This window comes from Amphiura filiformis, chromosome 5 (assembly GCF_039555335.1).
Source record: "Amphiura filiformis chromosome 5, Afil_fr2py, whole genome shotgun sequence".
Classification (NCBI taxonomy): domain Eukaryota; kingdom Metazoa; phylum Echinodermata; class Ophiuroidea; order Amphilepidida; family Amphiuridae; genus Amphiura; species Amphiura filiformis.
The window spans coordinates 46,575,216-46,602,027 of record NC_092632.1 but is presented as its reverse complement, the minus strand read 5'-3'; the positions used below and the strand labels follow the sequence as shown (position 1 = coordinate 46,602,027).

General features: G+C 35.5%; 1 protein-coding gene across 1 annotated transcript; it reads left to right on the top strand.

The window, feature by feature from the left end:
• The first annotated feature begins 3,166 nt into the window (after positions 1-3,166).
• Positions 3,167-25,733, top strand: LOC140151680 (adhesion G-protein coupled receptor G4-like). Its single transcript, XM_072174016.1, has 12 exons — positions 3,167-3,329; positions 4,934-5,161; positions 13,754-13,873; positions 14,023-14,114; positions 15,248-15,385; positions 15,761-16,109; positions 16,694-16,821; positions 17,213-17,374; positions 18,613-18,740; positions 20,111-20,373; positions 21,957-22,023; positions 22,376-25,733. Exons 1-12 carry the CDS (start codon positions 3,167-3,169, stop codon positions 22,944-22,946), a joined length of 2,409 nt encoding a protein of 802 aa, XP_072030117.1. The 3' UTR covers positions 22,947-25,733.
• Positions 25,734-26,812: the final 1,079 nt, after the last annotated feature.

The following is a 26,812-nucleotide window of genomic DNA, read 5'->3' as shown; positions in this document are numbered from 1 at the left end:
AATGATCAAAAAATTAATTTTTACCAATCTCCCCTACATGATTTATTTCGTATTGTGAATTGTGTGATTATTTAGAAATTAACATCATTTAAAAAAAATCAACGACATCCATGACTCCACTTTAATTTGGATAAACGGTATAGGCTACTTACGCTTTAGTGTGCTGTACCAATATTCACTTTACTATATAATGCCCACTTATATTTTCAGTTGATTTCGGAATAACCGGAAGTAGACACTGACATGTTTGTTAGTTTCTATGGCCAATGAAAACAAGCTTGTGGTATTACTAAGTTTCTGTGGTCAATGAAAACGCAGAGATATAGATCCTTGTCATAGTTTAGATTTAATTCTGAAAATTTCTGGAACAAAATGACATTTATAAATGTTATACAAGTTATACAGCCTGACGGTTGCTAGGGCCATTTCCTATTGTGTTATTATGGTGTATTTTGTGTATATGGTCGAATCCAACGAAAAGTGTACACGGCATGTTCAGCGTCATAACTTAAAAGTATTAATCAGTTTTTGTATTGTGTTTATTCGCCTTGATCATACGCTTCGCGCCATATATAATAAGACCCCCTTCTGTGAAAAACTTAGACACAAAATATTTCTTAAAGTATTTTTAAAACATCTAAATCAGTTATGAAAAGAAGTCATTGGATTGAATCTAAATTGATGTCCTGAAAGGTGTGTATTCAAAGATTGCCTCTTTTTCACATATTTGTACATAATTATGAATTTTTTGTGATAATTTTTTGAGTAGTATTTTTTTACATTACCTAAGAATACAATTTTTCATAGCACTAGATATATCTTTCAAAAATGGAAATCACTAATAAATGCGCAATTGATACAAGCTTTGACATGTCCAATCCTGAAATGCATTGCATTCGGACATCTTTATTATTGTGTTTAAAGTTTGTGTTTGAGAAATTCAAATTTCACGATATCTTTGCTAAACGAATTAATCTGCAAGAAATATGTTGTACATAAACATTATGTAGCCAGAGGTTTCCAGTGATGTAAAAATCTAAACCTTGTTTTTTAAAAGTGGGGGGGTGAGGCTGTGGATCACGAAATGCCCTTTTAAAGTCACTTTAGTGCCTTTGTTTCTTACTTCAATCCTCTTTCAACCACTGTGAACCGACATTAAATATACACGATAGGGTCTCAAGTATCAATAAACGCACATAAAGAAAATAATACATTCAAAGTGCTTTATAAAATGAAGATTTGATTGCGATATCCACCAAAAGTCTAATTCTTACCTACAAATACCGAAATGTTACTTACGAATACAACATAATACATGACATGTGTAATGAAGTGTCCCTACCAATGGAAATTAATTGTCAAAAACTTTAAACGGTACCCCCGGACAATATTATTACCCATATACTGATTCATTCAACAATTTTTTATTATGTAAATTTGCTGTTTAACTACTTGTATATCAAAATGAAGTGTTCAAAATCTTGCTAAAAGCATCAAAAAAAAAAATTTTGATCTAAGGACGTACCATCTGAAAAAGATCTAAAAACTACCATTTTATTCATTCATTATCATAATAGTAAAATTTGAACCTCTAAACTCAATATAGAAATTTTTAAATCGCTCATGTTACCTACGAATACCCGGGTTTCTTCACCTATCATTTTATAAAGCATTAGGTGTATGCGTATAATTCCTAATATTCCTAAAAACAGATATCCCACTCGTTCTTATACAATATGTAAATTTATTCATACTCATTTAATAAATAAAATACAGAAACTGACCTAAATTTCATTTTCAAAAATGAACTAGCATAAATTGACTAAGATCATATTGATCGCGTTATAAAAATAAAAACAAATATTTTCTGGTTGAGCTAGCATTTTCCTGACACCCCGTGGTCTACATTACACAAAAAAAGTGTTAATGTGACGATTCCATTTGTTTTAGGTTGATTAGTATTGCGATAGTGAAAGCATCCTAGTGGTATTCGTAGGTAACATTGGGTTTTGATGTCACATTTACTATCACACGTCCTGGATTTATTTTTCAAGATTAGTGATAAGGCCAATATGCCATCAATAGTATTAATGGGCAAAAGGAAAAAATTGTGGAGACATTTTTATTTTGGACTTTTATTTTTGGCCCGTGGACAATTTTGGTTGGATTCAACCATATGTGCATTTTGAAAACAATAATTCAAAAAAATCTTTGTCATAACACAATATCAGAAAGACAACAATGCCATACGTTTCCAGTATTTTTACACTTTTTTGTGAACGTAACCAGACCCAGTTAACAAGTGTAGCACAACCGCCTTCGTGAGTTTGAATTTTACTTGGTCTAGATATTACATAGCGATGGTAAAAAGTGCTTCTCTCTCACTCGCAAATATCTATCATCTGTGACCCATAGAGATCAATTTTTAGATATCCCATAGAGCAAAATGTGCGTCTCTTTTGCCCACTTGTACGTGTTGCCCTCCATTTTTCTGTGAATTAGTTGGAAACATATCTGAACCTAAATATGAAATTTGGAGGTTTATAATTTTGGAAAATAATCAATGAAGATTTTTAAATCTTCAGTTAACGCCTTCAAAATTTACAATCATGTTTCTCAAAATATGTACATGCTAACATAACTTTAAAATGCTGACCTTCTTGCAGTTGAATTGAGTGGTAAAATCCTGTAAAATATGTTAATTCACTTTTTCTAAAGGTTTAAATTGACTTTCAGCACAAAAATTCAACTATCCTTGAATTTTCGATGCGTGACATACATCCTCATCAGAAGAAGTCCTAAGATGTTGTGATGGACTTTCCCTTTTGTTGCCTATTGGTGACTTTTGGTCGAATGAGGGCGTTGTATAAGGTTGGCAATTCCAGTCCTTGATCGCGATTTAGTTCTGTCGATTTCCAACCTTATACAACGCCCTCATTGAACCAAAAGTCGTCAATGATCAACAAAAGGGCAAATCCATCACAACATCTTAGGGCTTCTCCTGATGAGGATGTGTGTCACACATCGAAAATTCAAGGTTAGTTGAAATTTTGTGCTGAAAGTCAGTTTAAACTTTTAGAAATTGTTTATCACCAACACGTATGATATGAACTTACATTCGAGATGTTAATTTACGTTTTGTCTTTTGAAATTGATAGATAAAAATATGGTTTTAAAGGTTGTTTTGGTTAACTACTTATTGGCTTTGACTGTTTGGAATGGTATTCTTCAGCTTGGAAGTGGAGTAAAACATGGAAACCATGCCTTGGGTATTAACCACCGATTGTCTGTAAGGCAGACTCAAGGCGGCCTTCACACTTGTGAGCAAAGTAAGTAATTAAAAAAAATACTTTGTCTATATTATTCCCTGCGTTTTACCATTACGGATCCGAACTTCTTGTTCATTTTAAAAGTATAATGAAAGGTCTTTGGAAAAATATCACACCTTATCTTGACCTTAATTTTTGCAGTTTGTTGCCCGATTTATCCACATTTTACCTGCTAAGTTCTAAGTCCACTCAATGGCCCCCATTTGTTCTTTTATTGTAGCAGTCGTTAAAATGCCATAATCAAAGAAGGAACTGTACTAATTGAAAGTGTTATATCAAACATGTTCAACAGTTGTTGCATTTGGGAAATTCTTGACCTTTTGTATTGAAGATATGGGTTCCCCCAAACACCCCAAAAAATAAGTCTTTCTATGAAAAAAATATATATCTTCAATATGAAAGGTTAAAATTTTCAATTGATCGTCGGCTTTTCATCCCAGTAACATACACTGTAAGTATATCTCATTAGATTTAGAAAGTTTACTTCGAGGACTGTTAATATCAAACAAATTTAAATGGTCTATGATTAAAGTGAGTGATTATTTAGCATGTCCTCTGTTCGTAGCACGAGTTACTGATTTTACAGCTGTCCCATACGTACAAAAGTTGATGTCCTCAATTAGCAATACTATGAGTATCTAGCCTTCAATGTTGGGTAACTTGGGTATTAAAATACAAAAGAATAAAGATTCCAATCAAGTGAGTTTAAAATCCTAAACATAAAGTATGTAAAAGGACGCCAAAAAGAAAAGTGTAGCACGAGTTACCGTGGAATTGCCCATGAGTAATATATACATGGTGGTCAAAAACAACTTTACCCAATTTCAAAGGTTGATTACTCACAATTTAAATGTCTGTCTCAAATTGCTGTTGCATATTATGAAAGACAATCTTTATAGGAGTATTTGGTAAAAAATGACCGTAAAACAATGTGAATTACAAATGTGGCGCCAGTTTTAAGTCAAAGGGTTTGTCCACATGTAAGCCTGTGGGATATGTCATCAGTGGAGTACTTTTTGCGTAAATCAAAATTGATTTTTACAAACTCATCTTGCAAGAATAAAGAAACTCAACTTAACTTACTGTGCATGGAATATGGATGAATTTAGGAGAGAGTTATATGCAGTACTACTAACAAGTCAATTTCTACGTATATAACGTCCCGTTTAGGAATTCAATGTTAAAAATTATTCCAACGTGGCTGCGTAACATCGCGTACATAAAACTTAATTTTGACCCTTTGACTTAAAAATGGCGCCACGTTTTAATTTAATTTTTTAATTTTAATTTTAATTGTTTTTCGTTCATTTTTTTCACCAAATGCTCTTAGAGATGGTCTTGAAGAATTTGCAAACACAGAATCAAACAAACTTTAAAACTTTGAGATATTAACCTTCGAAACTGGGTAAAGTTGGTATTGGACCACTCTGTATACTAGTTTCCCCTGATACAAATTTACAAATAAAATACGATACGATACGAGTGAAATTCTAAGATGTCAACCTGTCCCGTATCTGAGGAACATTTGAGTACAAGGGGTATCAAAATATGATTTCGGATTAGTCTTTATAATTGTGCTTTTTTTCTTGTTTGTCTGCATACAGTTATGCTAGCTGTTGGTCTCTCTGACATCGACGTTGCAGCTGATGCTGGCAGAGGAGGCACTAACGTTTTTTGGACTGCGACAATACCAAACATTCAACCAAACGGTCAACTGTTGTCCTACAATTATGCAAGTGGTAGTTTTTTTTCAATAGGTGTCACCACAGTTATATTGACGTTCAAAATTGGCAGAGAGTATCAGGAATGTTCTTTCACTATTTCCGTAATAGGTAAGCCTACGTATCATAATACTAACGAGGAGCTTTCTGTCTGTATCGGAACTTTCTGTCTGTATCTCTGTCTTTACTCAGTGGGTTATAAGGTCAGGGCAGTGAAACTAAAACAATTCATGCAGGACTTAACTTCTATGTTCAACTGTGATCATGATTTTTAAACGAGTGAAAAAGCATTATATTCGTCGGGTGTATTACATAGTGACGTATGTTGATTTTTGTCATTTTTATGAAAATTGGCCAATGTATTTTAAATAGTGAGTAGTATAATATTACCAAGATTTGAAGCTGAAGTTTGCATAATTAATTAGACACGGAGAAATAAAGTTTAATCTATGTGGTAAATTAAATATGAGAAAGGTTTTTAACACATGTCAACACATACATAAATGACAGCCAGTGAAAAAAATTCACTGACTATCCAGGATTTGAACCTGTGACCTTCGGATCACCGGACCGATGCTCTACCAACTGAGCTAATAAGTCAGACGGAGAAGAGCAGTGATGTTATTATCTGAAGGCCTATAGATAATAACATCACTATGAAAATATGATCCTTTTTAATGAGTAGGTTATTGAAAGATGATCAAAATATGTTCAGAGGCGTTTACGGCTCCAAATTTACAGATAATACAGTGTAAATTGGTAAAAACTGAATACAATCATTGGCGTTTTGTAAAAAGACGTTACAGCCTGTGTGATTAGCTATATCATGAGAGTGAGTACTAGTAAGATTAGGAGTAAATACTCAAATACAATATGCCATGTATGTCGTGGGCACTCGTGACGAGTCGGTTTTATCACGAAAAAAGCGTTTAATAATAAGCGTAAAGAACCGACGGATGCTTCGAAGTCCTTCCTTGATCCGACTTTTATGCGCAAGACATAGTGACGGATGTGTGACGGATGTCCATAGATCAACACGAGAGACCAGATTAGCGCGCGCGAATCTGGCGCAAGATATAGTGACGGATGTGTGACGGATGTTAGGGTGCAACGTTTTCACGTTTTTACATACTGACGTATAACTTTGTAATCATTTTACTGATTTAATACCGAATAATTCTTCATGTGATAAATGTTTCAAGATACTTTAGATACTATTTTTTTTAATACAGCAACTTTTGGAGGATTTTACTTGACAGTGTTCTGCTATGGTTGATCACAAATCGGCGTACTCTTTGATCGCGTCTAACTCAAAAACTTTTTTTCTGGCGAAGTTTAACATCCGTCACTATGTAATACATCCTCGCAACTCCCATTAAAAAATCAAAAGTTTTGTTAAGTTATGGAAAGTCAAGCATAATTAATTTTCCAGTAAAATTAATATAAGGTCAAAGGAAAAGAAATTTAAATGATAACCATTTGAATATTTGCGGCAGTTTACGGAAACTTAAAACTAGTGTAATCAGTAATTCAAACTCGTGTCAGTTACTCCATATACTCCCGTTTTGTGTCCAAATGTGTCCAAAAATGCTATTTGGATCCAAAATGAGGGTCTTTTTTACAGGGATATCGGGTCAAACTTAGCAGCCGGTCATGCCAAACAATACAGAAATTATATTTCGCGGTCAACTGACGTAACAAATTGATATCCGGGCATGCGCCGTTTAGAGCTAGACAGTCGTGACTCGCAAAGCCACTTATCGTATTAGTTGATCAATCGGATTAGATCGTTGCTTCCATCAATAGGCGGATGCACACATTATTTATTTGCTGTGGGTAGCGAGCGACCTCCTCTTTTGTCATCTTCTCTGGTCTGATGATCGGTATACCCAATGATCGTAAGTGAGGGTTATGCCGTGAAACTATTACATGTAGTAACGGTTGTCTTTTCCAGAGGTATATACTTTGAATTTGTTAAATCCAATGATATGTACTTGTAAAGTGTATCTAGCTGGGAGGAAAAGCCGACGATCATTTGAACATTTTGACATTTCATATTGAAGATACACATTATTTTCTCCCAGCTACATACACTTTAAGTAAATATCAAAATTATTTGATATCAGAAGGACATTTTTCGTATTCAGAATGTAATTCGATATGTCTGATGTGCTCTCATGTCCAACAAAAAATGTGCAAACGTTCATAACCCAGCCCTTACAATCACGAACTCAGGATCTCCCGCATGAGTTCATGAGTCAAGATCTCGTGATTTTTAAAACACGATCTCGTGATCACGAGAACCTGGCTTTATGTCAGGAACTCGCCATCTCTGTCACTTGGATGAGGTCAAATTAAAGCATTCATTTTGAACATATGATGGATAAATGGTGAATACAATTTAGATTGGACAAACAAAGGTAAAATAAGTACCAAAATCACAAAAGTGAAGCTTATGACAAACTACCTACTCTGGTGGTATAGGTGACGAGAAATGTAATTTTTTGCAACATGCAGTTTGGTTGTGGAAACTTTTTACCTATGGCTTAGGTTTCAGAGAAATAATGTTGCTAGTTAAAAATACAAAATATAGCTCAACATTGAAAATAGAAGCATTTTAACAAGTTCGTTTATTTAATAGGCGTGGCGCACTGAAAATCACCAAGTTCATGAAGTCAGAAATTTTACATATCAAGAATATTTCTCCAATGTGTTAGCAACGCGTATCACAAAATTTTAGCAAAATCTGTTGATAGTAAGCTTCCCAAAATGAATAAGAATAAAACGATTTCTAAAATAAGGCACATCACATTCTGACTTCATTGAAGGAACATGGGCTTGATTTTAGTTTCAGTTGGAATGTGATTTTTTGAAATAAAGAAAGCTTTAATTCGAGCTTCAGTTAAAATGAATTCAACAAGATTGGATGTTGTCATCCATCAAAATCGAACAAAAGTCCAGAAATGGTTTTTGTACTCAATAAGAGCCCACCGGTTATCTTAATTTAGATAACCGAGACATGGATCCAAGTTCGGATTCTATGTTGTATATTAATGTATGCACACTCGCATGAGAGATCCGAGAGGATATTCGTGCGGTTTGATCCTACGGAATCAAACTAAAGTGTTTATAGGCCACGTTTTATGCATGTAGGCTTTTTATTAATATGGTACGAAAGACCAGAGATGGTAGTCGTATATAAATATTATGAGCTTACAATAGCTTTCGCACGTACGAGAGATCCGAGATGGATATTTGTACTGTTATAATTGGTCTTTTATTAATGTACAGAAAAGGTACATAGATTCGACATGTCGAATTTATTTATGTTGAATTCTAAGCATGGGTCATAAGAAAAATCTAGACCTACATAAACAGTGCAACTGACGAAGGAAAAGATTCCAGAAACGTTTTCATTGCTTAACAGCCTGCATACAGCTGGCAAAACACGTCTTGCTAGCTGTATGCTTTCTAGCAACGGTTTTTAGCTTGTCCTAAATTGGATAGAATCAAGTTGATTACCGTTATGAGTGGGAATTTTGAAAAAGCTCTAGAGACAACAGATTGTATTAGGGCTTTAGCGGTTTACCGATCTTTCTAGCGGGGCTACAAAAATGTATATAAAACAAACTCACTTGGAGTGTTTAGTCGACGTATGGGAGTCGCCGGCCTCGGGGCTGCCGGCCCTGCGGCCTTGCTGTTTTTAGTGTTAATGTACAATTTTTAGTCTGCTGACGCAGACATTTTACTAAAAGACAGTGAAGTGTTCAATTGGTTGAGTAGAAGATTATTTTGGAAATTTGGAAAGAATTTGAAAGTTTTGAAGGATTTCGAAACAAAATAGGCTTAATTTAGAGCCTTAAATATTTGGATGGTTTATTTTAATAAAGACAATTTTATATTCATGTCTGAAGTAATACTACTAAGTTTTGAGAGATATGAGTAGTATTCGGTTTCTTAATTTGGATAACCGAGACATGGATCTAAGTTCGGATTCTATGTTGCATAATAATGTATGCACACTTGCATGAGAGATCCGAGAGGATATTCGTGCGGTTTGATTTCACGGAATCAAACTAAAGTGTTCAACATGACCATATATAGCTATACTACTATTCTAATTCAGAATATATAAGTGGTATATTTTGTGAAACACGTATACTTTCCTTAGACATGTTGAAGAAAGTAGTGTTTTTGTTTTGTATTAAGATTCGTTTAAATTAGTTTCACAAGATGAGACATATTTTGGATATTTTCTTTTATAATTTACCCCTTTATGGTTTTGATTTTGGACTGGAGGCAGGTTTCTTCCAGGGCCCGTAATTTTATAACTTTAGACCTTTATTCCTACCTTTAAGACGCAGTGTGATTTTTTTCCTTTGATATTTATTTCCAGAAATAGGTCATTTTAAAGGGGCTACATGCATCAAATTTGTGGACAGAAAATAGTAAAATCTAGGGTATCCTTAAGGCGAGTTGGATGGGTTCGCCCACGGCTACAGGTTACTACTGCCCTGGATATGCACGTACTGAACAATAATATTCTCTGAATGTTGTGATTCTCGGCAACGTCCTGTTTTTTTTCAAGATGTGTTTATTAATCATCTGTGTGCGAAGCCATTTAGCCACTGATTACCAAATTCAGTGAATCATATCAAATGTACTCTTTTTTGCAAAGCGCTATGGGGTTGAAGTGTGGACATTATCTGTTTCACTTTTTCGATGAAGTTTACCAAAACAAGTTACGCTAACTGCTTAAAATAAAACTCTGAATAAAAACATTTTACAGATTATATGAAGAGCTTATTTCCAAACCGTGTTAAGTTCACATGTTTCTGATTTACCTGTGCGATATTGCAATGGGTTGGGATGCTATATGTAGGGATGACAAATGAACCATCAACTTGATTTAGAACACTCCCATAGACATGCAGGGAGCTCAACTGTGCAATGCTTGCACAGACATTTCTAAATTGTGCTCATTCTTTTATTTTTCATACTTTTTATGTAAAAATTGGGGATGTTAATGCCAATCCTGCAAACATCTATCCATGCCAACTATCCTGCAAATTACAGCAACATAATTTATTTGGTTTTCCTGTAAGTGTGAGTCAAAGTTGGTCCATCGCCACAGTGCGCTTAATTGCCAGTAGCCTCTGTACAAATTAATTGCCAGTAGCCTCTGTACAAAGGCTAAAATGTTGGACAAGTAGATCTCGAGTTACAAATTAAATCACCAGCTTCCCTTTGGAATTTCCATACGCCTTTCGAGTCATGTTAAATAGACACCTTTCTGAACATAAATGTGAAGTTTCTTGCTCATTTGATGTATTTTCACCGAATCCCAACCCTAAACTTTTTCTTATATTTATACCATCTACACTGACTTGCTGCTGTACGCGCAAAGGAGCTGTACTTTTAAAATACGTGCCTAACCAATAATGAGTCTATCACTCCATTGTTAAAGTACTGTGGTCCCTGTAGCATTATGGAGTGACCAGGTCCTAGAGTGTGATGGTTTGGTAGCAGATGACTGTGTTCATTCAAGCCTATCAAGGTCAGTTATTAGCCATTTGCTGAATGGCTGGGCATTATCATTATGCAGCTGCCAATCATAGTAGAGGTTTGATAACATTTTGTTAAAAACCCAAAAGAGATATAAGGACAAAGCTGTGCATGTTGGTACTTGATTGTTTGGATTCATATGTTGAAAATCCCTTGTAGTAGTATTTTTTTATGTGTAGTGTATATTGTTCATGAATTATATCGGCTTTTAAATTTAGGGCATTTATGCTATGTTGCACTGTATAAACACTATAAAATTGGATTTTAATATTTTATTCAGGCTTAATATACATATCATGTATATTTATGCAATTCAGTCACAGTTTAAATTTGCCAGTTTGATTTTTTTGGAATTTAATGATTTTCGCAGACAAGGTTGCCGAATTCTACACCCTTAGCATTTGAATTACAATGAAAATACTGAATATTTTATATAAAGTCTGCACAAAAAGTAACTCAACTGTTATAAATACGCCTATAGCTTCAGAACTAATAATTGTTTTCACAATATTTTAACATAGAAAGAAGGGTAATTTATTTACGCGTATTTTGATACCTCATTTGTCAAATGTTGTTCAATATTAACAACACAATAGTGCTTTTAAAGAAAAATACCCGAATTTAAAAGTTGCAGTTTATACCGATCAATGGTTATTACGCAGCATTGTGGCACGTAAAATCCACCATTATCTTCAAATCAATACAAATAGCTGCAACTTTTAGATTCGGGCATATTTCTTTCAAAACACTGCTGTGTTGTTAATATTGAACAAAATTGGACAAATGAGCTATCAAAATCCGCATAAATAAATCATCCTTCATTCTATTTTGCAATATTGTGAAAACAATGATTAGTTCTGAAGCTATATGCGTATTTATAACAGCTGAGTTACTTTTTGTGCAGACTTTATTATAATGTTAGTTGTAAAATATTATGCAGCTTGAAACATACGCAATATGATATAAATTGATGAAATTTTTACAGCTTAGTATGGATTTTGGTGATTTTTTCCCCGAAAACTCTTAGGTTTTATTTTACAATTTGATGCATATTAAACCCAATAACATTGAAACTTTTGGTTGTGATAAAAAAGTTCACCTGGACTTTTGATTTTGTGCCATTTCGGCCATTTTGGATGATTTTGGGCAAAAGTTTTCTAAAAGCATGATTTGAAGAAATAATTTATGCTATTGACTAGTAAAGTGCCATTTCATAAGAAACCCTTTGATACTTTCACAATATGCTTGTTTCATGTTTGCATATATATTAAAATAAAGAAATATAAAAAGGTAAATATATGCTTTGCTCCCATTGCTACATTATTTTTGGACTGTCATTTTATTTCGTTCCAATGACCGGTCAGAATGGGAAACTTTGAAAATTCATAATTCGAAAAGTTTTTGACCGATTTTGACTATTTAACCACCAAAATACTTCTGCTGATGAGTTCTGTCCAAACAATCTTTTGTAGCAATAGGGGTAACATGAAATTTTGATGATCATCCCTACTATAGGTATTATCACCCATAGTGGGTAGGAGAACATGAAAACTAATATGAGATACTGTATTAGGATCACATATTAAGTATCATGTGAGTATACTCTTGTACTCCAGAAGACAGGATCACATATTAAATGTGCGACACTATGGAATATAAAAAGAAGGATATGGGTATGTTAAAAATTGAAATGAGGTATGGGGCTGGCTGGGGGTGGCTACGGGGCGTTATCTCAAGGACAATATTGTTCAAGGTTGCGCCGCAGGCTTACAAAGAGACAATATTGTTCAAGGTTGCGCCGCAGGCTTACAAAGAAACAATAGCAATCAAGCTTAAACTTTAAATTAGCACCCGATAGAGGGCAGGGCCTGAAGAATGAGGGAAATTATGGGTAAATATTTAACGGAATAAACTGCATAATCACATTATTTAGATTTATTCCGTTAAAAATCTTATTTTATCTCAAATTACTAGTTTTTATATTCCATAGTGTCGCACATTTAATATGTGATCGTGTCTTCTGGAGTACAAGAGTATACTCTCACATGATACTTAATATGTGATCCAAATACAGTATCTCATATTAGTTTTCATGTTCTCCTACCCACTATGGGTGGTATTATAATTACAAAGCAAACAGTGGATGGATGCACAGTAACAATACTGTGTGAGGCCTTTGGTTTCCAAATGAGAACAATATGGTAAATAATGGCTTTGTTTGAAACAAATTCATCAGGTTTGGTAATTAACGAATTAAGAGATTATTTCTTTTGTCAAAACCAAGTTGAAGAAAACTGACAGTTTCGTCAGTGAACTCAGTGAGCCACTTATTTTATCAAATCCTGTTATTTAATTATTGGTGTTGTTGTGATGATGTAACAGCTGATGACTGGCGGGAAGTTATGTCACTTCCGGTAGCGATGTTAGTCTTACTAGCAGTCTTCAAAAGAGGATCATACACGTGACTTAGATTGTATACCCCCTCGTCTCTATTCTATGTGCCTATCGACGAATACCTTGCCATAATCCGTGACAGACTCGAAAAAGGTCCGTATCTGAAAAAAAAACGCACGCTTTTAGAGGTAAAGACATTATGGTTTTAATGAAGTTTGTTCTGACAACCACCGGGGCACCATTTATAAATAAAAATTTGGTGCAGCGATGGGTTCACCGGTCAATCCCCTGACAGCAAACATGTTCATGGAATGGTTAGAACAGCACTTACAGCCCCCTACAGTGTAAACCCCGCCTCTGGGAACGCTATGTAGACTGCTAGCAAGACTAACATCGCTACCGGGATTGACATATCACACCATCACAACAACACCAAGCATTGATAAAGTCAGTGGAAAAAACGAAACTGTCAGTAATAAAAACTAGTAAGTTTTCTTCAAATTGGTTTTGACCAAAAAATCTTTTAATTGTTTAAATAATGGGTTGCTGATGGTACAACTTATTTTTGCCAATGTCAAACTTGTCAAAGTTGTGATTGTATCACGCAAGTAAATTTGAGAAACATGTGGTTGTGGACTTATCAAACACGGTTTTGAAATAAGCTCATGTATAAAGGCTATAGGCAATGAAATAATGATCTACATTGTTTCCTTCTTTCAACTGATTTTAACTTTTAATATACAGATATAGCAAGATGCTTAGCAGATGTCACAAATACTGACATTGGCATGTTATCATGGCCTACAACACTGGCCGGAATGACAGTCGAGTCTGAGGAAAGATGTCAACCTGGCACAGACAGACGTACGTAAACAGTGAGATGTACATAAAAATATTCAACTTTATTTTGAATTTTAACCCGTTTTTCATTGCTACCTTTCTACTAAAAAATCAATCATGTGACGGTTCTATTTCCATGTCACTTTTTCATCACTTTCTCTATCCCTAAACAGAAAACCGCGGTACTGCTTCTAGAAAATGCACGAAAGAAGGAGTGTGGAAGGATCCGGTCTTAATAGGTTGTGGAATCGAAGATCTAGCAAAGGTGAGCTTTAATATGTTATTTGATCTCAGGCAAGAATGTCACGGTGCTATACCCGGGATATATAGCTAGCATAATGTTTCCCATTGTTTTCATATTTGATCATCGTCGCTTTGGGTCACGCCTTGTTTTTCGTTAGCACTTGAAATATAATTTATAAATTGTGCTGTATTATCACATTCCCATATGAGGTTACAGAAATTTAAAGCAGGATCGCAACGTGAAAACAGGTTTAAATTACATTTTAAACAAAATGCCATCGTCGGTCTTTCTTTTCCAGCCTCAAACTACCAGCGTATCAAAGCTAAGGAGTAGTTATTAGGGTTGGTAAACTGATCTTTCTTTCTTATTAATTAAATTCAGTTTTCTCTTGTAGCGAGCTATCATTCCCCATTGTCATGATTGTGTTTATTTGTTCTTGTTAAGGATGCGTAGCCCTATTACCTTCATTACTATTATTATACTGGGGAAACGATTAAGCATCAGTAATGATCTACATCACTTGTTTATTTGTGTAATACTTGTTTGTGTGTATTGTATACCACATTACTGCTTACATTAGACCCAGTTTTAACCAACCTTTATCAGTGGGTGCTGGTAGCCCCATTACCTACTTATATAGCTTTATATTATACTGGGGAAACGATTAAGCATCAGTAATGATCTCCTTCGCTTGTGTATTTGCGTACTACTTGTTTGTGTGTATTGTAGGCCTATACCACGACTGCTTACATTAGACCCAACGTTTTAACCACCGTTTATCAGTGGGAGCTGGTAGCCTAATGGATAGAGCGTCCGTCTAGAGATCGGAAGGTCGTGGGTTCGATTTATATGCCGGAACATTCCCTTCCTTTTTTCAAGTTGGGTTGTGTACCGGTCGGGGATTTGTGTTTATTTGTTTTCTTGTTTAATTCTAACACTTTGGGTTGGTAAACTGTTCTTTCTTCTTTCTGAGTAGTTATTAGCTGCGTGTGACATTATAAGTGTGATATGAATACATAATCAGATTGCTTTTACCAAGAGACGGTTTACTTAACCTGCAATTTGATATTTATAACAAGTGCTCCATGTCAGTATGTCAGTCTGGTATCATATGGTATCATAAACCACACACTGTATATTTATATCTTTAATAGATACAAGTGACTGAAGACAATGTAGCAGAGATTGCAGATGCCCTCGCCAACACCATCGAAGATTCGGAGAATATTGATGTTCAATATGTTCAGGAAGTTTTCAGTAACATCGTTAATGTTGGTTCCCCGTCACCAGTGGTAGGTCTTGTATAATATGTTATGATTTGATGCTCGATTATACTATTGCACATTAAGTACGCCCACGCCGTACAAACTCACCCCTATAATTTATGATGAACTTGTTTCATGAAACTGAACCACAAAAGTCTATACTTGTACAACGGTGGCTCTATCGATTCTTCATGAAATATCAAGATCCTTTAAAAGTATCATCGGTAACACAGTTTTCAGTTTTCTAGTTTCGCTGGGTTTTACTAATGATCTTTTTATACTTTTACACACGATTTCCCACACATATTAAAAGCCATCGCAAAAATTATGCGACAAAAAGTTTACTTTGATCGATTGTTTAGGCCACTAATGAAATTTTTATTGCTTACTTTTTTTAAATAGGTTACTGAGAGTGCCATCAAAACTGTCAACTCTATTATTTCTGCCAATGTATCACAAAGAGACTCTGCAAACGCATTGTCTGAAATACTCAAATCGGTAGAGATGCAAGTAGAATATACCATAGAAATGTATGGAAAGTTTAGCTCTGTTAAGCCCAATATTGCTGTTGAGGGTGTTGCTGTTAATAAGGCACAAGGTGGTGTCGGGTTTGTAATTGGTCAAACTGATGAAGGATTTGGAGAAAATAGCGATCAAAGTTTTGATCCAGATATGCAGTCAGACGATCAACTCATCGGAAGTTCTATTCAATTACCAAATGACGCACTGTTTGAAAATGAGAATACAAATGGTGAGCGAAACAAAGCATTAGACTATAATACATAATCCAGCTAGCAGTCTCGGTATACGCCGTAGAAGTGACGTCATAATCGAATTAACTACCAATAGTACCATAGCAATAGATGAATACAATTTTTAAAATGACCGCCCTGAACTACAAGCAGATTGCACTAATCACCTGTGTATGTCAGCAAACATAGATTGAATACAATACCGCTCTTTTCAAAGATACTTATCATACATGTGCCAGTGATCAGTCTTTCTTTGACATTTATGGTACCGCGTGAACGTTGTAGTGCAGGGCGGTATAGTCGAAATTGTATTCATCTATTGCTATATGCTAGTTAATCCGATTAACTACGTTTTTTTTGCATTTTCAAGGGTTTTCCAAGTAACATTAGCAAGTGGATTTCCAGTAGTTTTCAAAAAGCAAACCTAGAAATGCAGGCATTTCTTTTATTGAATTCTTCTATAGACCTATATAGAAGGGTTTAATACGGGTTTAATAATTTCACAATGTAATGCGATTCTTCGCATGTAGACAAAGCGTTAACTACACTACATCAATCGTATTATTTTCTGTTTGCATAATAGATACTAAAGTTAGTTTCATTGCATACAACGACGACAAATTGTTCCCATCACAAATGCTTAAAGAAAAACCTCTTCCATGGTTGTTGGTCCAATTATCTCAGCTGTTGTTCTTGGTAAAGATGTTGCAAACCTGAAGAAACCGGTTATTATACAGATAACATCTACGCAGGTAAGTGACATAGAGCATAGAAGGGGGGAGATCAAACAGTTTTACGTGTGGCGTATGGGTGGAGGCGGGGGTGGGGGCTAGGTTGTGGGTCTGTAGGTGTGCCTGTTTGTTTTGTACGTGGGTGTGTGGTTCTCACATTCCTACTGGGGACACAAGTTAAAACTGGGGGACCGTCTCAGTCTAGAAGTAGGAATAATGGGCACCAAATTAAAAACACAATGCATTTTCCTATCTAGGCACATACAAAATACCCTTATACCTTGATTATCAGCTGTTGTATTTTTGTGTACTACGAGTGTACATCTCATGACAAGACAGAAAGTTCACTATTATAATTACTGTTCTTTCAGGTTAATGAAACAATGTTCAACCAGTTCAAATGTGTGTCTTGGGACTTCAGCAAGAGTGATGGAATCGGTGATTGGGCAGAATACGGATGTGAACTGATGAGTGCTGAGTCAGGAAAAATAACCTGCCATTGTAACCATCTTACAAACTTCGCTGTGCTTGTTGTAAGTACACAGAATTATAACCAGTCCCTTATTTAATATAGAGTCAGGAAAAGTAGTATGCAACTGCAACCATCACACAAACGTTGCACAGCCTTTTAATCAGCCCCTCAATTATTAGTCATCCTGCCATTGCAACCATCTTACAAACTTTGCAGTGCTTCTGGTAAGTACACGACCTTATAACCACTCAATAATATTCGAGTCAGAAAAATTACCCGCCTTGCAACCATCTTACAAATTTTTGGTGACTGCTTGTGAGCTATTGTGGTAAGTACCCGGCCTTGTAATCAGCCCCTCGATTATTAGACTCAGGAATAACAACCTGCCACTACAGTGCTTGTGGTAGGTACACAGATTTCTACACAACCAGCCAATTATCACGATTATAGTGATTCACAAGCTACGACTATAACTTTCAGATGTACGTGGCAAGGGGTATCCATATTCCCATGATCACAAGCTACCAATATCCATATTCCCATGATCACAAGCTACGACTATAACTTTCAGATGTACGTGGCAAGGGGTATCCATATTCCCATGATCGTTAGAAACCTGCTTGCACATCAGCAAAACTTGCAATGACCCCATTCTCATGAGCAGGTTATATTTTACAGGTTCACTGAAAGGCTCTTCCATTTGAATTTGAATCTGAAATTGACAGGCGCTATTGTTGAGCAGGTGTCTTTCGCCCACATAAATATTTTGTGTGGAACCTATGGCAGAAATGCCACAGAAAGTGCCGAGACACTCGCATGTTTAAATCATGTGATCTTTTTTACTGAATCAGTAAAAGAGGTCCTGCATGTGTAGAGCCCAAAACTATATCATATTATATATTATCATAATTATTATGAACTTTAAAAGGGCATTTCGTGATCCACAGCATCATCCCCCCACTTTTCTCGAAAAAAAGGTGAGATTTTTATATCACTGGAAACCTCTGGCTACATAATGTTTATTTACAAAATATTTCTTGCAGATTAATTTTAGCAAAGATATCGTGAAATTTAATTTCGTTCTGGTATACCAGAACGAAATTAAAACACATTGTCTATGGAACAGTGTAATACACATAACCATGCATAACTCGCAAACGCAAAATCGGAATCAACTGAAATTTTGGGAAAGCTTTTTTCGTGGATATTTACTGAAAAATGTCATAAAAAGAGGATGATAGGATCACGAAATACTCCTATAATAATTGTTATAACCATTGTTATTTTGTTTTGCTATAGGATTTCTCAGGTCAACATGGTTCGGAACCAGGGACTTTTAATTTTGTTTTGGACATCATCAGCAAAGTGGGCTGTGCTTTCTCAATATTTGGACTGTTTTTGACATTGATGATATTCCTTTGTTGCAGGCAAGTGTATAAATTATTATTATAAACAATATCTAGGAAATTCAATACTCTTGACGATTTTCCAAGTTTCAAGTGTTTCCTTCCTTTATTATTGATCTATATCATGTACGAGCGTATATAGTCATCTTTCTCTCCGCTGCTACCATACTGCAGTTACTGTCCGTTTTCCTATACACAATACACAGTGCTCTCACCATTGACGCGTGACCCCTACAAATGATGTATGTTGGGAGAATGGACACTTGCCTAGTTAACATCACTGTGTGAAAAATAACCAGCCAATATTTTATTTATTCTCCAAAACTTCTAGCAAATATATTTCTCTAACATGACCTAAAATTACAGCTAGGTTAGATGTTCAGAAATGGTCGTACTTTTGTAAAATATGAGTGAGGGCAAGGCATAGCTAGCCAACTCCCCGTGTTATTTGAATGGAGATTTGACCGAAAATATTGGTATCGGACCGCTCACTTCTGAAGGATGCCACAAAAAACCGGTAAAAGCTACATTTAAATTATTCTAAATAGGTTCTAGAAAATAAAGTTTTGTGACATGTCCTAAATTTTTAGCTAATTTAGGTGTTTGGAGAGGGTCGTACTTTTGTGTTTTAGGAAGGACATGTAAACGACAGATAACACCAAAAATATGAAGAAATTATTTCTAAACCGTGTTAAGTCAAAAATCATTATGTTGCTCATTTTCAAGAATGCTGGTTTACAAAAAGCACGACATTGTCTGATTTCGTGAACAAAGCCACACATAACATTGTTTCCTTTCGTTTCCTTTATAATCGGTTACCCAACTGAAGCTATGAATACCAGCTTTATTGCGATATCGCACATGAAAAGAAGATCCGATTTAATCAGTTGAGCTGTTTCAATGAGTGTTATCTTGGTTTAATAGCTTTTAATGGGGTTAAGTCCTGCAAAGGTCGAGATGAATTCTACTGTAGACATGACTGCATCATGCATCACCTTACCGATCAATTTAGCGGGCCCGTACGTAGGATTATTAGTGTGTGTGTTGAGAAGGCGACGGGGTATGAGGTGTGTGGGTGTTATAGGGGGAGGAAGGAGGAGTTGCTGGACTTTTAAACAATGTGTACCTTTTCGATTACTTTTGGAAAAAATTGAACCTACCCTCAACAATTGCCCGTTTTTGGACTCGTTGAAACCTGAATCATCAAAAACAAAGCGTAAACCTTTCATCAATATATATCGCACCTTTACTCACTGTGCTTGTTATGTCTCCTGTAGTTACGTCTTATTTTCGGAATTGAAAAAAAAACTCTGTTCGATCAAAGCATAGATAGTGAAGGAGATCTATGATCAAAGCTAGTATGACGACGTTTAACTAAATCACTTTTACAGAGGACTTCGCATCAGTCTCCAACGCAAGATTCTCATCCAATTCTGCATCTCAATGCTGGGTTTATACTTTGCCTTCTTACTCGGTATTGACAGCACCGGTTCCGAGATAGGGTGCATCATTGTAGCAGCACTTCTGCACTACTTCGTCTTGACTACAGTACTATGGATGGGGGTTGAGGCTCGCCATATGTATATCACCTTGGTTACTGAATCAGACAGAGTGGGAAGGAGGTTTCTGATTAAAGCTAGTTCATTTGCTTGGGGTAAGATGCTTGAATTGATGATATAAATGATTTTATGAATATTTTTGAATTATGGATATTAGAGTAATTTTGAATTGTGACCACTTTATAAACTTTGGCCTTGAAATTCTGGGATTGCACAATTTTCAATTGAACAACGTTTCTATTAAGTGAACCACAGTAAGGGTATGTGTTAATTTTGTTGCTTGTATCACCTTGGGGTCGATTGATTCACTGATCTGCCCAGCCATTAAGTATGCACAAGCCCGGCCCTCCCATACCTAGACAGACACCCACACACGTTAACGCGGCTGTGTACTCAAGACGTTGTTTCTTTCGCAAAATTGAGCTTTTTTGATATTTGTTACTTTGTTATGTTTTTTATAAATACAAGGAAAGAAAATCCAGATTTATAAACTCCAACTGCGCTATTTTATGGATTTTATCTCACTATTTCATTCGTGTTTGCAATTTTAAAGAGAAAAATCTTTGTTGTATCAGCGGGGTGACACGCGCGCAACAACGCATCGCGCTGCGTATCGCGCAATTTGTTAACGCACAGATACGCTACGCATACGCGACGCTTATCTGCATGCGTGGCGCATCCTTTGGAAACACTAATTTCAAGTGGTCAAATGGCTCCGTTTTAGCTGATAAAATGTGGGTTTTTCAAGTTCTTTTCCTCGATTTGAATATCAAGTTATGAATGGATTTCGCTCAAACTTCTCAACGGGCTGTGGATTTACCCGATGTTCACATAATATAAGGTAGAAAAACGAAAACTGCCGCATTCTCTTGTGAGATTCGATGAAAGGGCAAAATGTGACCACTTTAAACTTTAACGGCCATTATTTCAATGTTCATTTTCTCGGTAAAATGACGATTTAGGTACACGATAACTCAATAAATACAGCATCTATAGGTAAGCAAATATGATCATCGTAAAAAGCATGATCGACTCAAGAAACGGTTTTCTCATTTTTTATATTTTGGTCTATTTCCGATTTTAGGCATCATTTTGTGCAAATAGGCGTTTGTGAATTTTAAAAAGTTCAATTTGATGCCTTATATGGTCAATATCTCAAAAACTAAGGCCAATATCAAAAAATAAAAAACCGTTTTTGGAATGGAGCCTCAAGATTGAGCTAAAAACAAAATAAAATATTTTGGAAAGAGTGTTTTTTGTTATGATGTACCTAACAAATATTGCCAAAAACTCACTTTTTTGTGATTCTCTTCATAATTGTTGTTTTTACCCCAAATCTGTATTTATATTAAGATTTATTGATGTCTTGCCTTTATAAAAATGTATACTTTTATATGTCTTGCGCGAATAATTACAAAGTTATTGCACTTTTACTACATGCATGTCTGAGAGTACACAGCCACCTTAACAACATCATGATTTGTACGTCATACAATACCATTTCCCATGAATTAACTAGTTCCTTTTAAACAATATATGACCCAGCTTTACAAACCATACCATAGTCCCTCCTCTGCCTCATGATTATGTCCTTATTCCTCTTCCACCTTTATCTCTCTTGCACCTTTATCTCTCTATATTATTATGATAAACCGAATACATTTCGATTATTTGACAGGTATTGGTTTGATACCAGTCGGTGTGGTACTAGCTATAAAACAACGCAATTACATAGCTCCTTCATAGTAAGTTCCACGATTGTTTTAAATGAATAATATTTCAAGCAAATTTATGGTCAATAATTTAATAAAGACATTCTTTAGTTATTGATAATTTTATAAAATTGAGTGACCGTTCGGGTTGATTTCTATCATCAAATAATTTTACAAGTATGTTTTGTTATAACATGATGAACTACAAGTTTATGATAGGGTGGTTAAATCTCTTTCTCAAACTGCAAATTTCCTATCGCCTATAATTTGCTTTACTATTGCGCACTGACTGGTGCCATATTAAATATTAAAAGTCAAAAAGGTCCGATCTTGACAGGTATTCCATAACTATGTTTAATTCTTCTTTTTCTCGTTATCTTTGCAGTTGTTTCGTAGCACCTGATTACGGTCTGTTTTTTGGTCTTCTTCTTCCCATCGGGCTGGTCATCTTACACAATATAATCACCTTCGGTTTGGTTGCAAGAAAGCTTCTGGGCTCCAGGGCCTATGTTGAGAAGTCCGATCTTGAAAATGTTGAATGTGAAGCTGTCGATGAGCAGTTTTTCAGGAAAACCGGAGTAAGAGAGATTTCACAACGTCTGCTGAACGCGTTCGCTGTGTCCATACTTCTCGGCATAACATGGGTATTTGGATTCCTTGCTATCGAAGAAGCACGATTTGCCTTCCAGCTACTTTTCTGTATTTGCAACTCTTTCCAAGGAGTTTTGATATTCATTCTCTTCTGTTACGCTCAAAGAGATGTACGCAAAATCATCTTTGTCAGATGCTTTTCTGAACCACCATCTCAACCCAAGGTGAAACACATCAAGAAGCCAGCATTCACTGGAGCTACGGCAGTATCTAGTGATACTCGTGTCACGGGTGAGAGTTATACTGAAGACAACGATACGCTGATTACTAAGATGGACGGAATGACAATGACCATGTTAGAATAAGAGATGACGGTCATTGATTTGATGAAAAGTTAAAACGATATTGACGAGGGAGGCAAATGAAACAGATACAAAAGAACCATTCAAATAAATCAGAAAGAGAAAAACCGAAAATATATATTCGTCATCCTAATCTTTTACCTGTTCTAACCATGCTAACCAGTCAATGGCACAACAGTACCGATCCATATTGTGCTATTGGCTGTTTAAATGCAGGTGAGAGATTAGGATGACGAATATGACCTGTGACTTTGAACAGGTTTTTCTGTTTCGATTTTTAAGGCACTGCCAACGTAATACCAAAGCACGGTTCTAATTCTGAACCTGTAACCGAACAAACAGGCATAAGTTAGAGGCAGCTGACTACCGCAAGTAATACCGTAGTAAATGTGTAGATGTCAGAATTCCTGATATAATATACGAAATGATTATACAAAAATGTATATGCCAACTTCTCAACCAGCAGGCATTTTGTCCCTTCCGACCTGAATGAAACTTTTGTTATGACAATATAATGGCATTTTGTAGGAGAGAATGGTATGGTGCAAATTTTATATACACGTCACAATGTTGGAGCTCTTGCAATAACTGAGCATATTATAATGATCTTTTATCGCGTTCCATTCATCGTAACTTTTATTGTTGCTGGTATAGAATTGCTCTACATTAATATTTGAACCGTGTTGCTTTCGCAAAATGTATTTACAGCTCTGATTTGTTTTTTAATATCATGTATGCTTCGTCATGTTCGTATTTTTTGTAAATACTTTTTAAAGAATAATATTATGTTGTGAATCAGTATTAATATCCAATATTTGTTGCTACCTGTAATTATAGTATTAATTTGTTTCTTCTTTGCTTCTCGTCTTTGCAAATAAAACAATGATTGGCGATTAATTATCAGGCTTTTATATATTCAGGTAAAGTAGATGTACAGGCTGAGTCCAAAAGAAGTAAACTCATGTTTGAGGGGCTGTACCTAGAGATCTGTAAGGAATCTGAGAAAAATAAAAATATCATTGGACAGAGCAAATTCTATATGTTTGAATAAAAAAAGAATTGTTGCAATTGCTTACGACAAACTCAAGTTATACTCATTTGAATACAACCACCCATTTTCGTAGCTGCACACAGATTCACTTCCCAAGTACCTATTATTTGATTGGTAAGGCGCGATATTCAAATGCAAATAAAGTTACGTGGCATGTGTGGTTTCGATCAATAATTCCCTCATGTTAAAGGTTTTTGTCAATATGAATTTTACCTCATTGCACTACATTATAATGAAACGGGCCAAATGACAACATGGCACCACAATTTACCGCACGGGAGCGCACGTTTCTCATCGACGAACTATCATGGAACTAAGAGTCCCACTGAAGTTCAGTGTCTTTTTCGTGTCCAATTTCCTACATCTAATTGGATTCCATGTAAGCGAACATTATATAATGTGAACAAGTTCAATGTGCATGGGACACTAAGGAACAGACAGCCGGAAGCTTCAGGCAGACCACGAACTGCTATCTCACAAGTGAACATTGCTGGAGTTAGACTTGCGTTACAGCAAGACCCAAAGATCAGCTCAAGACGCAATCCTTTACCCAACATTCCCCAATCAAGCTTCTGCCGGATCGTTCGTAAAGACTTGAATTGGTATCCCTACCATTTACAGTACCATCATGGAGTTACATCCTGTTTGTTGAATATTAATTAAAAGCAAAAGTTGTTATTTCAACAATAAATCCTGTTAGCACTTTGCTGATTCGTCGAAATTGAAATGGATTTTTATTTAGACGACTAGAGTTTGCTCTTTCCAATTAGGATCCCTTCTGCAAAACGGAAGCTTTTAAGTCCAGTTTTTTTAACCGCATTGTGCCAATTTGGAATCAGCTTCCCCTTAGTGTTAGGTCCTCTTCATCTTTTTCTGTTTTTAAAAGCAATGTGGTTAATTTTTTGCATTCTCATTTTGAGTTAAGTTTTCGGCCGGCTGACATTTGTACGTGGGTTTCCGTATGCAGCTGTGCTATTTGTAGGGTGTCTTAATTAAATTTTTGATCTTGAGGTGGGATGGTCTTAGAGGTGATATGCACCTGTTCATCCCAATCCTCTACACTGGTATCTCTCCTACATGTGCTGGATCCGTGATGCGTTTTATTCACATGTATATATATATGTCTTTTATACTTTTACTTTGTGCAATATATTTATCCATCTTTTATTTAATTTTGTTATTTGATATTGTAACCAGTGTATGAAGCCAAATAAATAAATAATAAATAAATAAATAATTATATTTTCATTTATAGCAGATTCCTTAGCAGATCTCTAGTTACAGCCCCTCAAAATGAGTTTACTTCTTTTTGACTCAGCCTGTAGATGTACATGTATGTATATATTCGTGTGATAAAATGTGTATGAATGAGATATATATGACAGATGGTCTTAACCCTATAATCAAGGAAACTTTTGGGCCTCATAACAGCTAAATTGTTGTTATAAAAAGTATATATAATTTTTTTCGAATATTGACAACTTAACAAAATAAATCTTGGTTTTTTTTTCATTAATCTTTAAACACTAGATATAAATACATATTTAGAACTAATTTTTGTATTTTTATCAACTTCATAGATATTTGTTTCTAGTTAAAAACCAATAATAATAAAAATTCTAAACTGAGCATATTGAATAGAAAGTAAAGAGATTGTCCAGAGTTTTGCTTTAACCATGATTTATTTATGTGTTTATAAATCATGAAAGTTTTTGAACAAGCAAGAAACAGAAAAGTATATTTATGTATGTTGGGTGACTGGATCTATTTTCTAAATAAATTTTATAAAAATGTACTGACCAATTAATGCACCAGCTTATTTTAATTGCGACAAATAAACTAAAGCCTTCACAAAAAGGAACGCACTCATTATAATTACGCCCCAATATTTAAAATTAATCATCGTATTCATAATATTCGTATTCATAATAATTTACCATAGAAAAAACGATGGTGTTTTTATACAAAAGTTGCAGTAAATTGTATTTATTTTAATTTAGCCTGAAAATAATGACGGGTTTTGCAGGCGAAAATGTCTGTGTAATAACAACTGATTACAGTTATCAATGGTTATTACACAGGCATTGTGGCATGTAAGACCCTCCATTATCTTCGCGCTAAATTCAAATCTATACAATTTACTGCAACTTTAAAATTTAAAAAACATAACCAAAAAGGGGGGGTTTGGAGCACTCTTTCCCAGTAGTGTAGCCAACCCGAACAAGCAAGCAAATAAGGATAAAATGTAAAAGATGAAGAGGAAAGGGGACACGAGAAGAGGAGCTGGAGGAGAGAGACAATAGAAAAAGAGGACAAAGAGGCATGAAAAAATATTCCATTGAGTAAACTAACACGATTTCGTCCAGTCAGGCTAGCTACTCGCTACGCCCTGCCCTTTCCACGGACCAAACTTACTCGGGGGATGGGGGGTGGGGGTGTTCAAACTCAAAGGTTGAATGAGCCACAATTTTGAGGTACCTGTTCAGCGATTTTGGCATGTGCTGCTCCCTACGTTCTTATTAGGGCTTGCAAATTGGGTTCCCATTAATTGGACATGATTGTACAAAGAGAGGGGAAGCGAAGGATCTTTGACATTTGGCACGCTGTTCGAAAAGATTACACCGGGAGCTCAATAATTATTGCACAGCCTCTTACCACATTTAATGCATGAGTTGCCACGGGAATCAGTTCTAATAGCAATATCCATGGTTCATGTCAACTACCAAACGCTATATCTTTGTTTTCAACAATATGCTTGCATGTTTTGTTCGATTTAAGTCACCGTCGGTTTCGTTTGCGTAACCTTTTCGAATTCCAA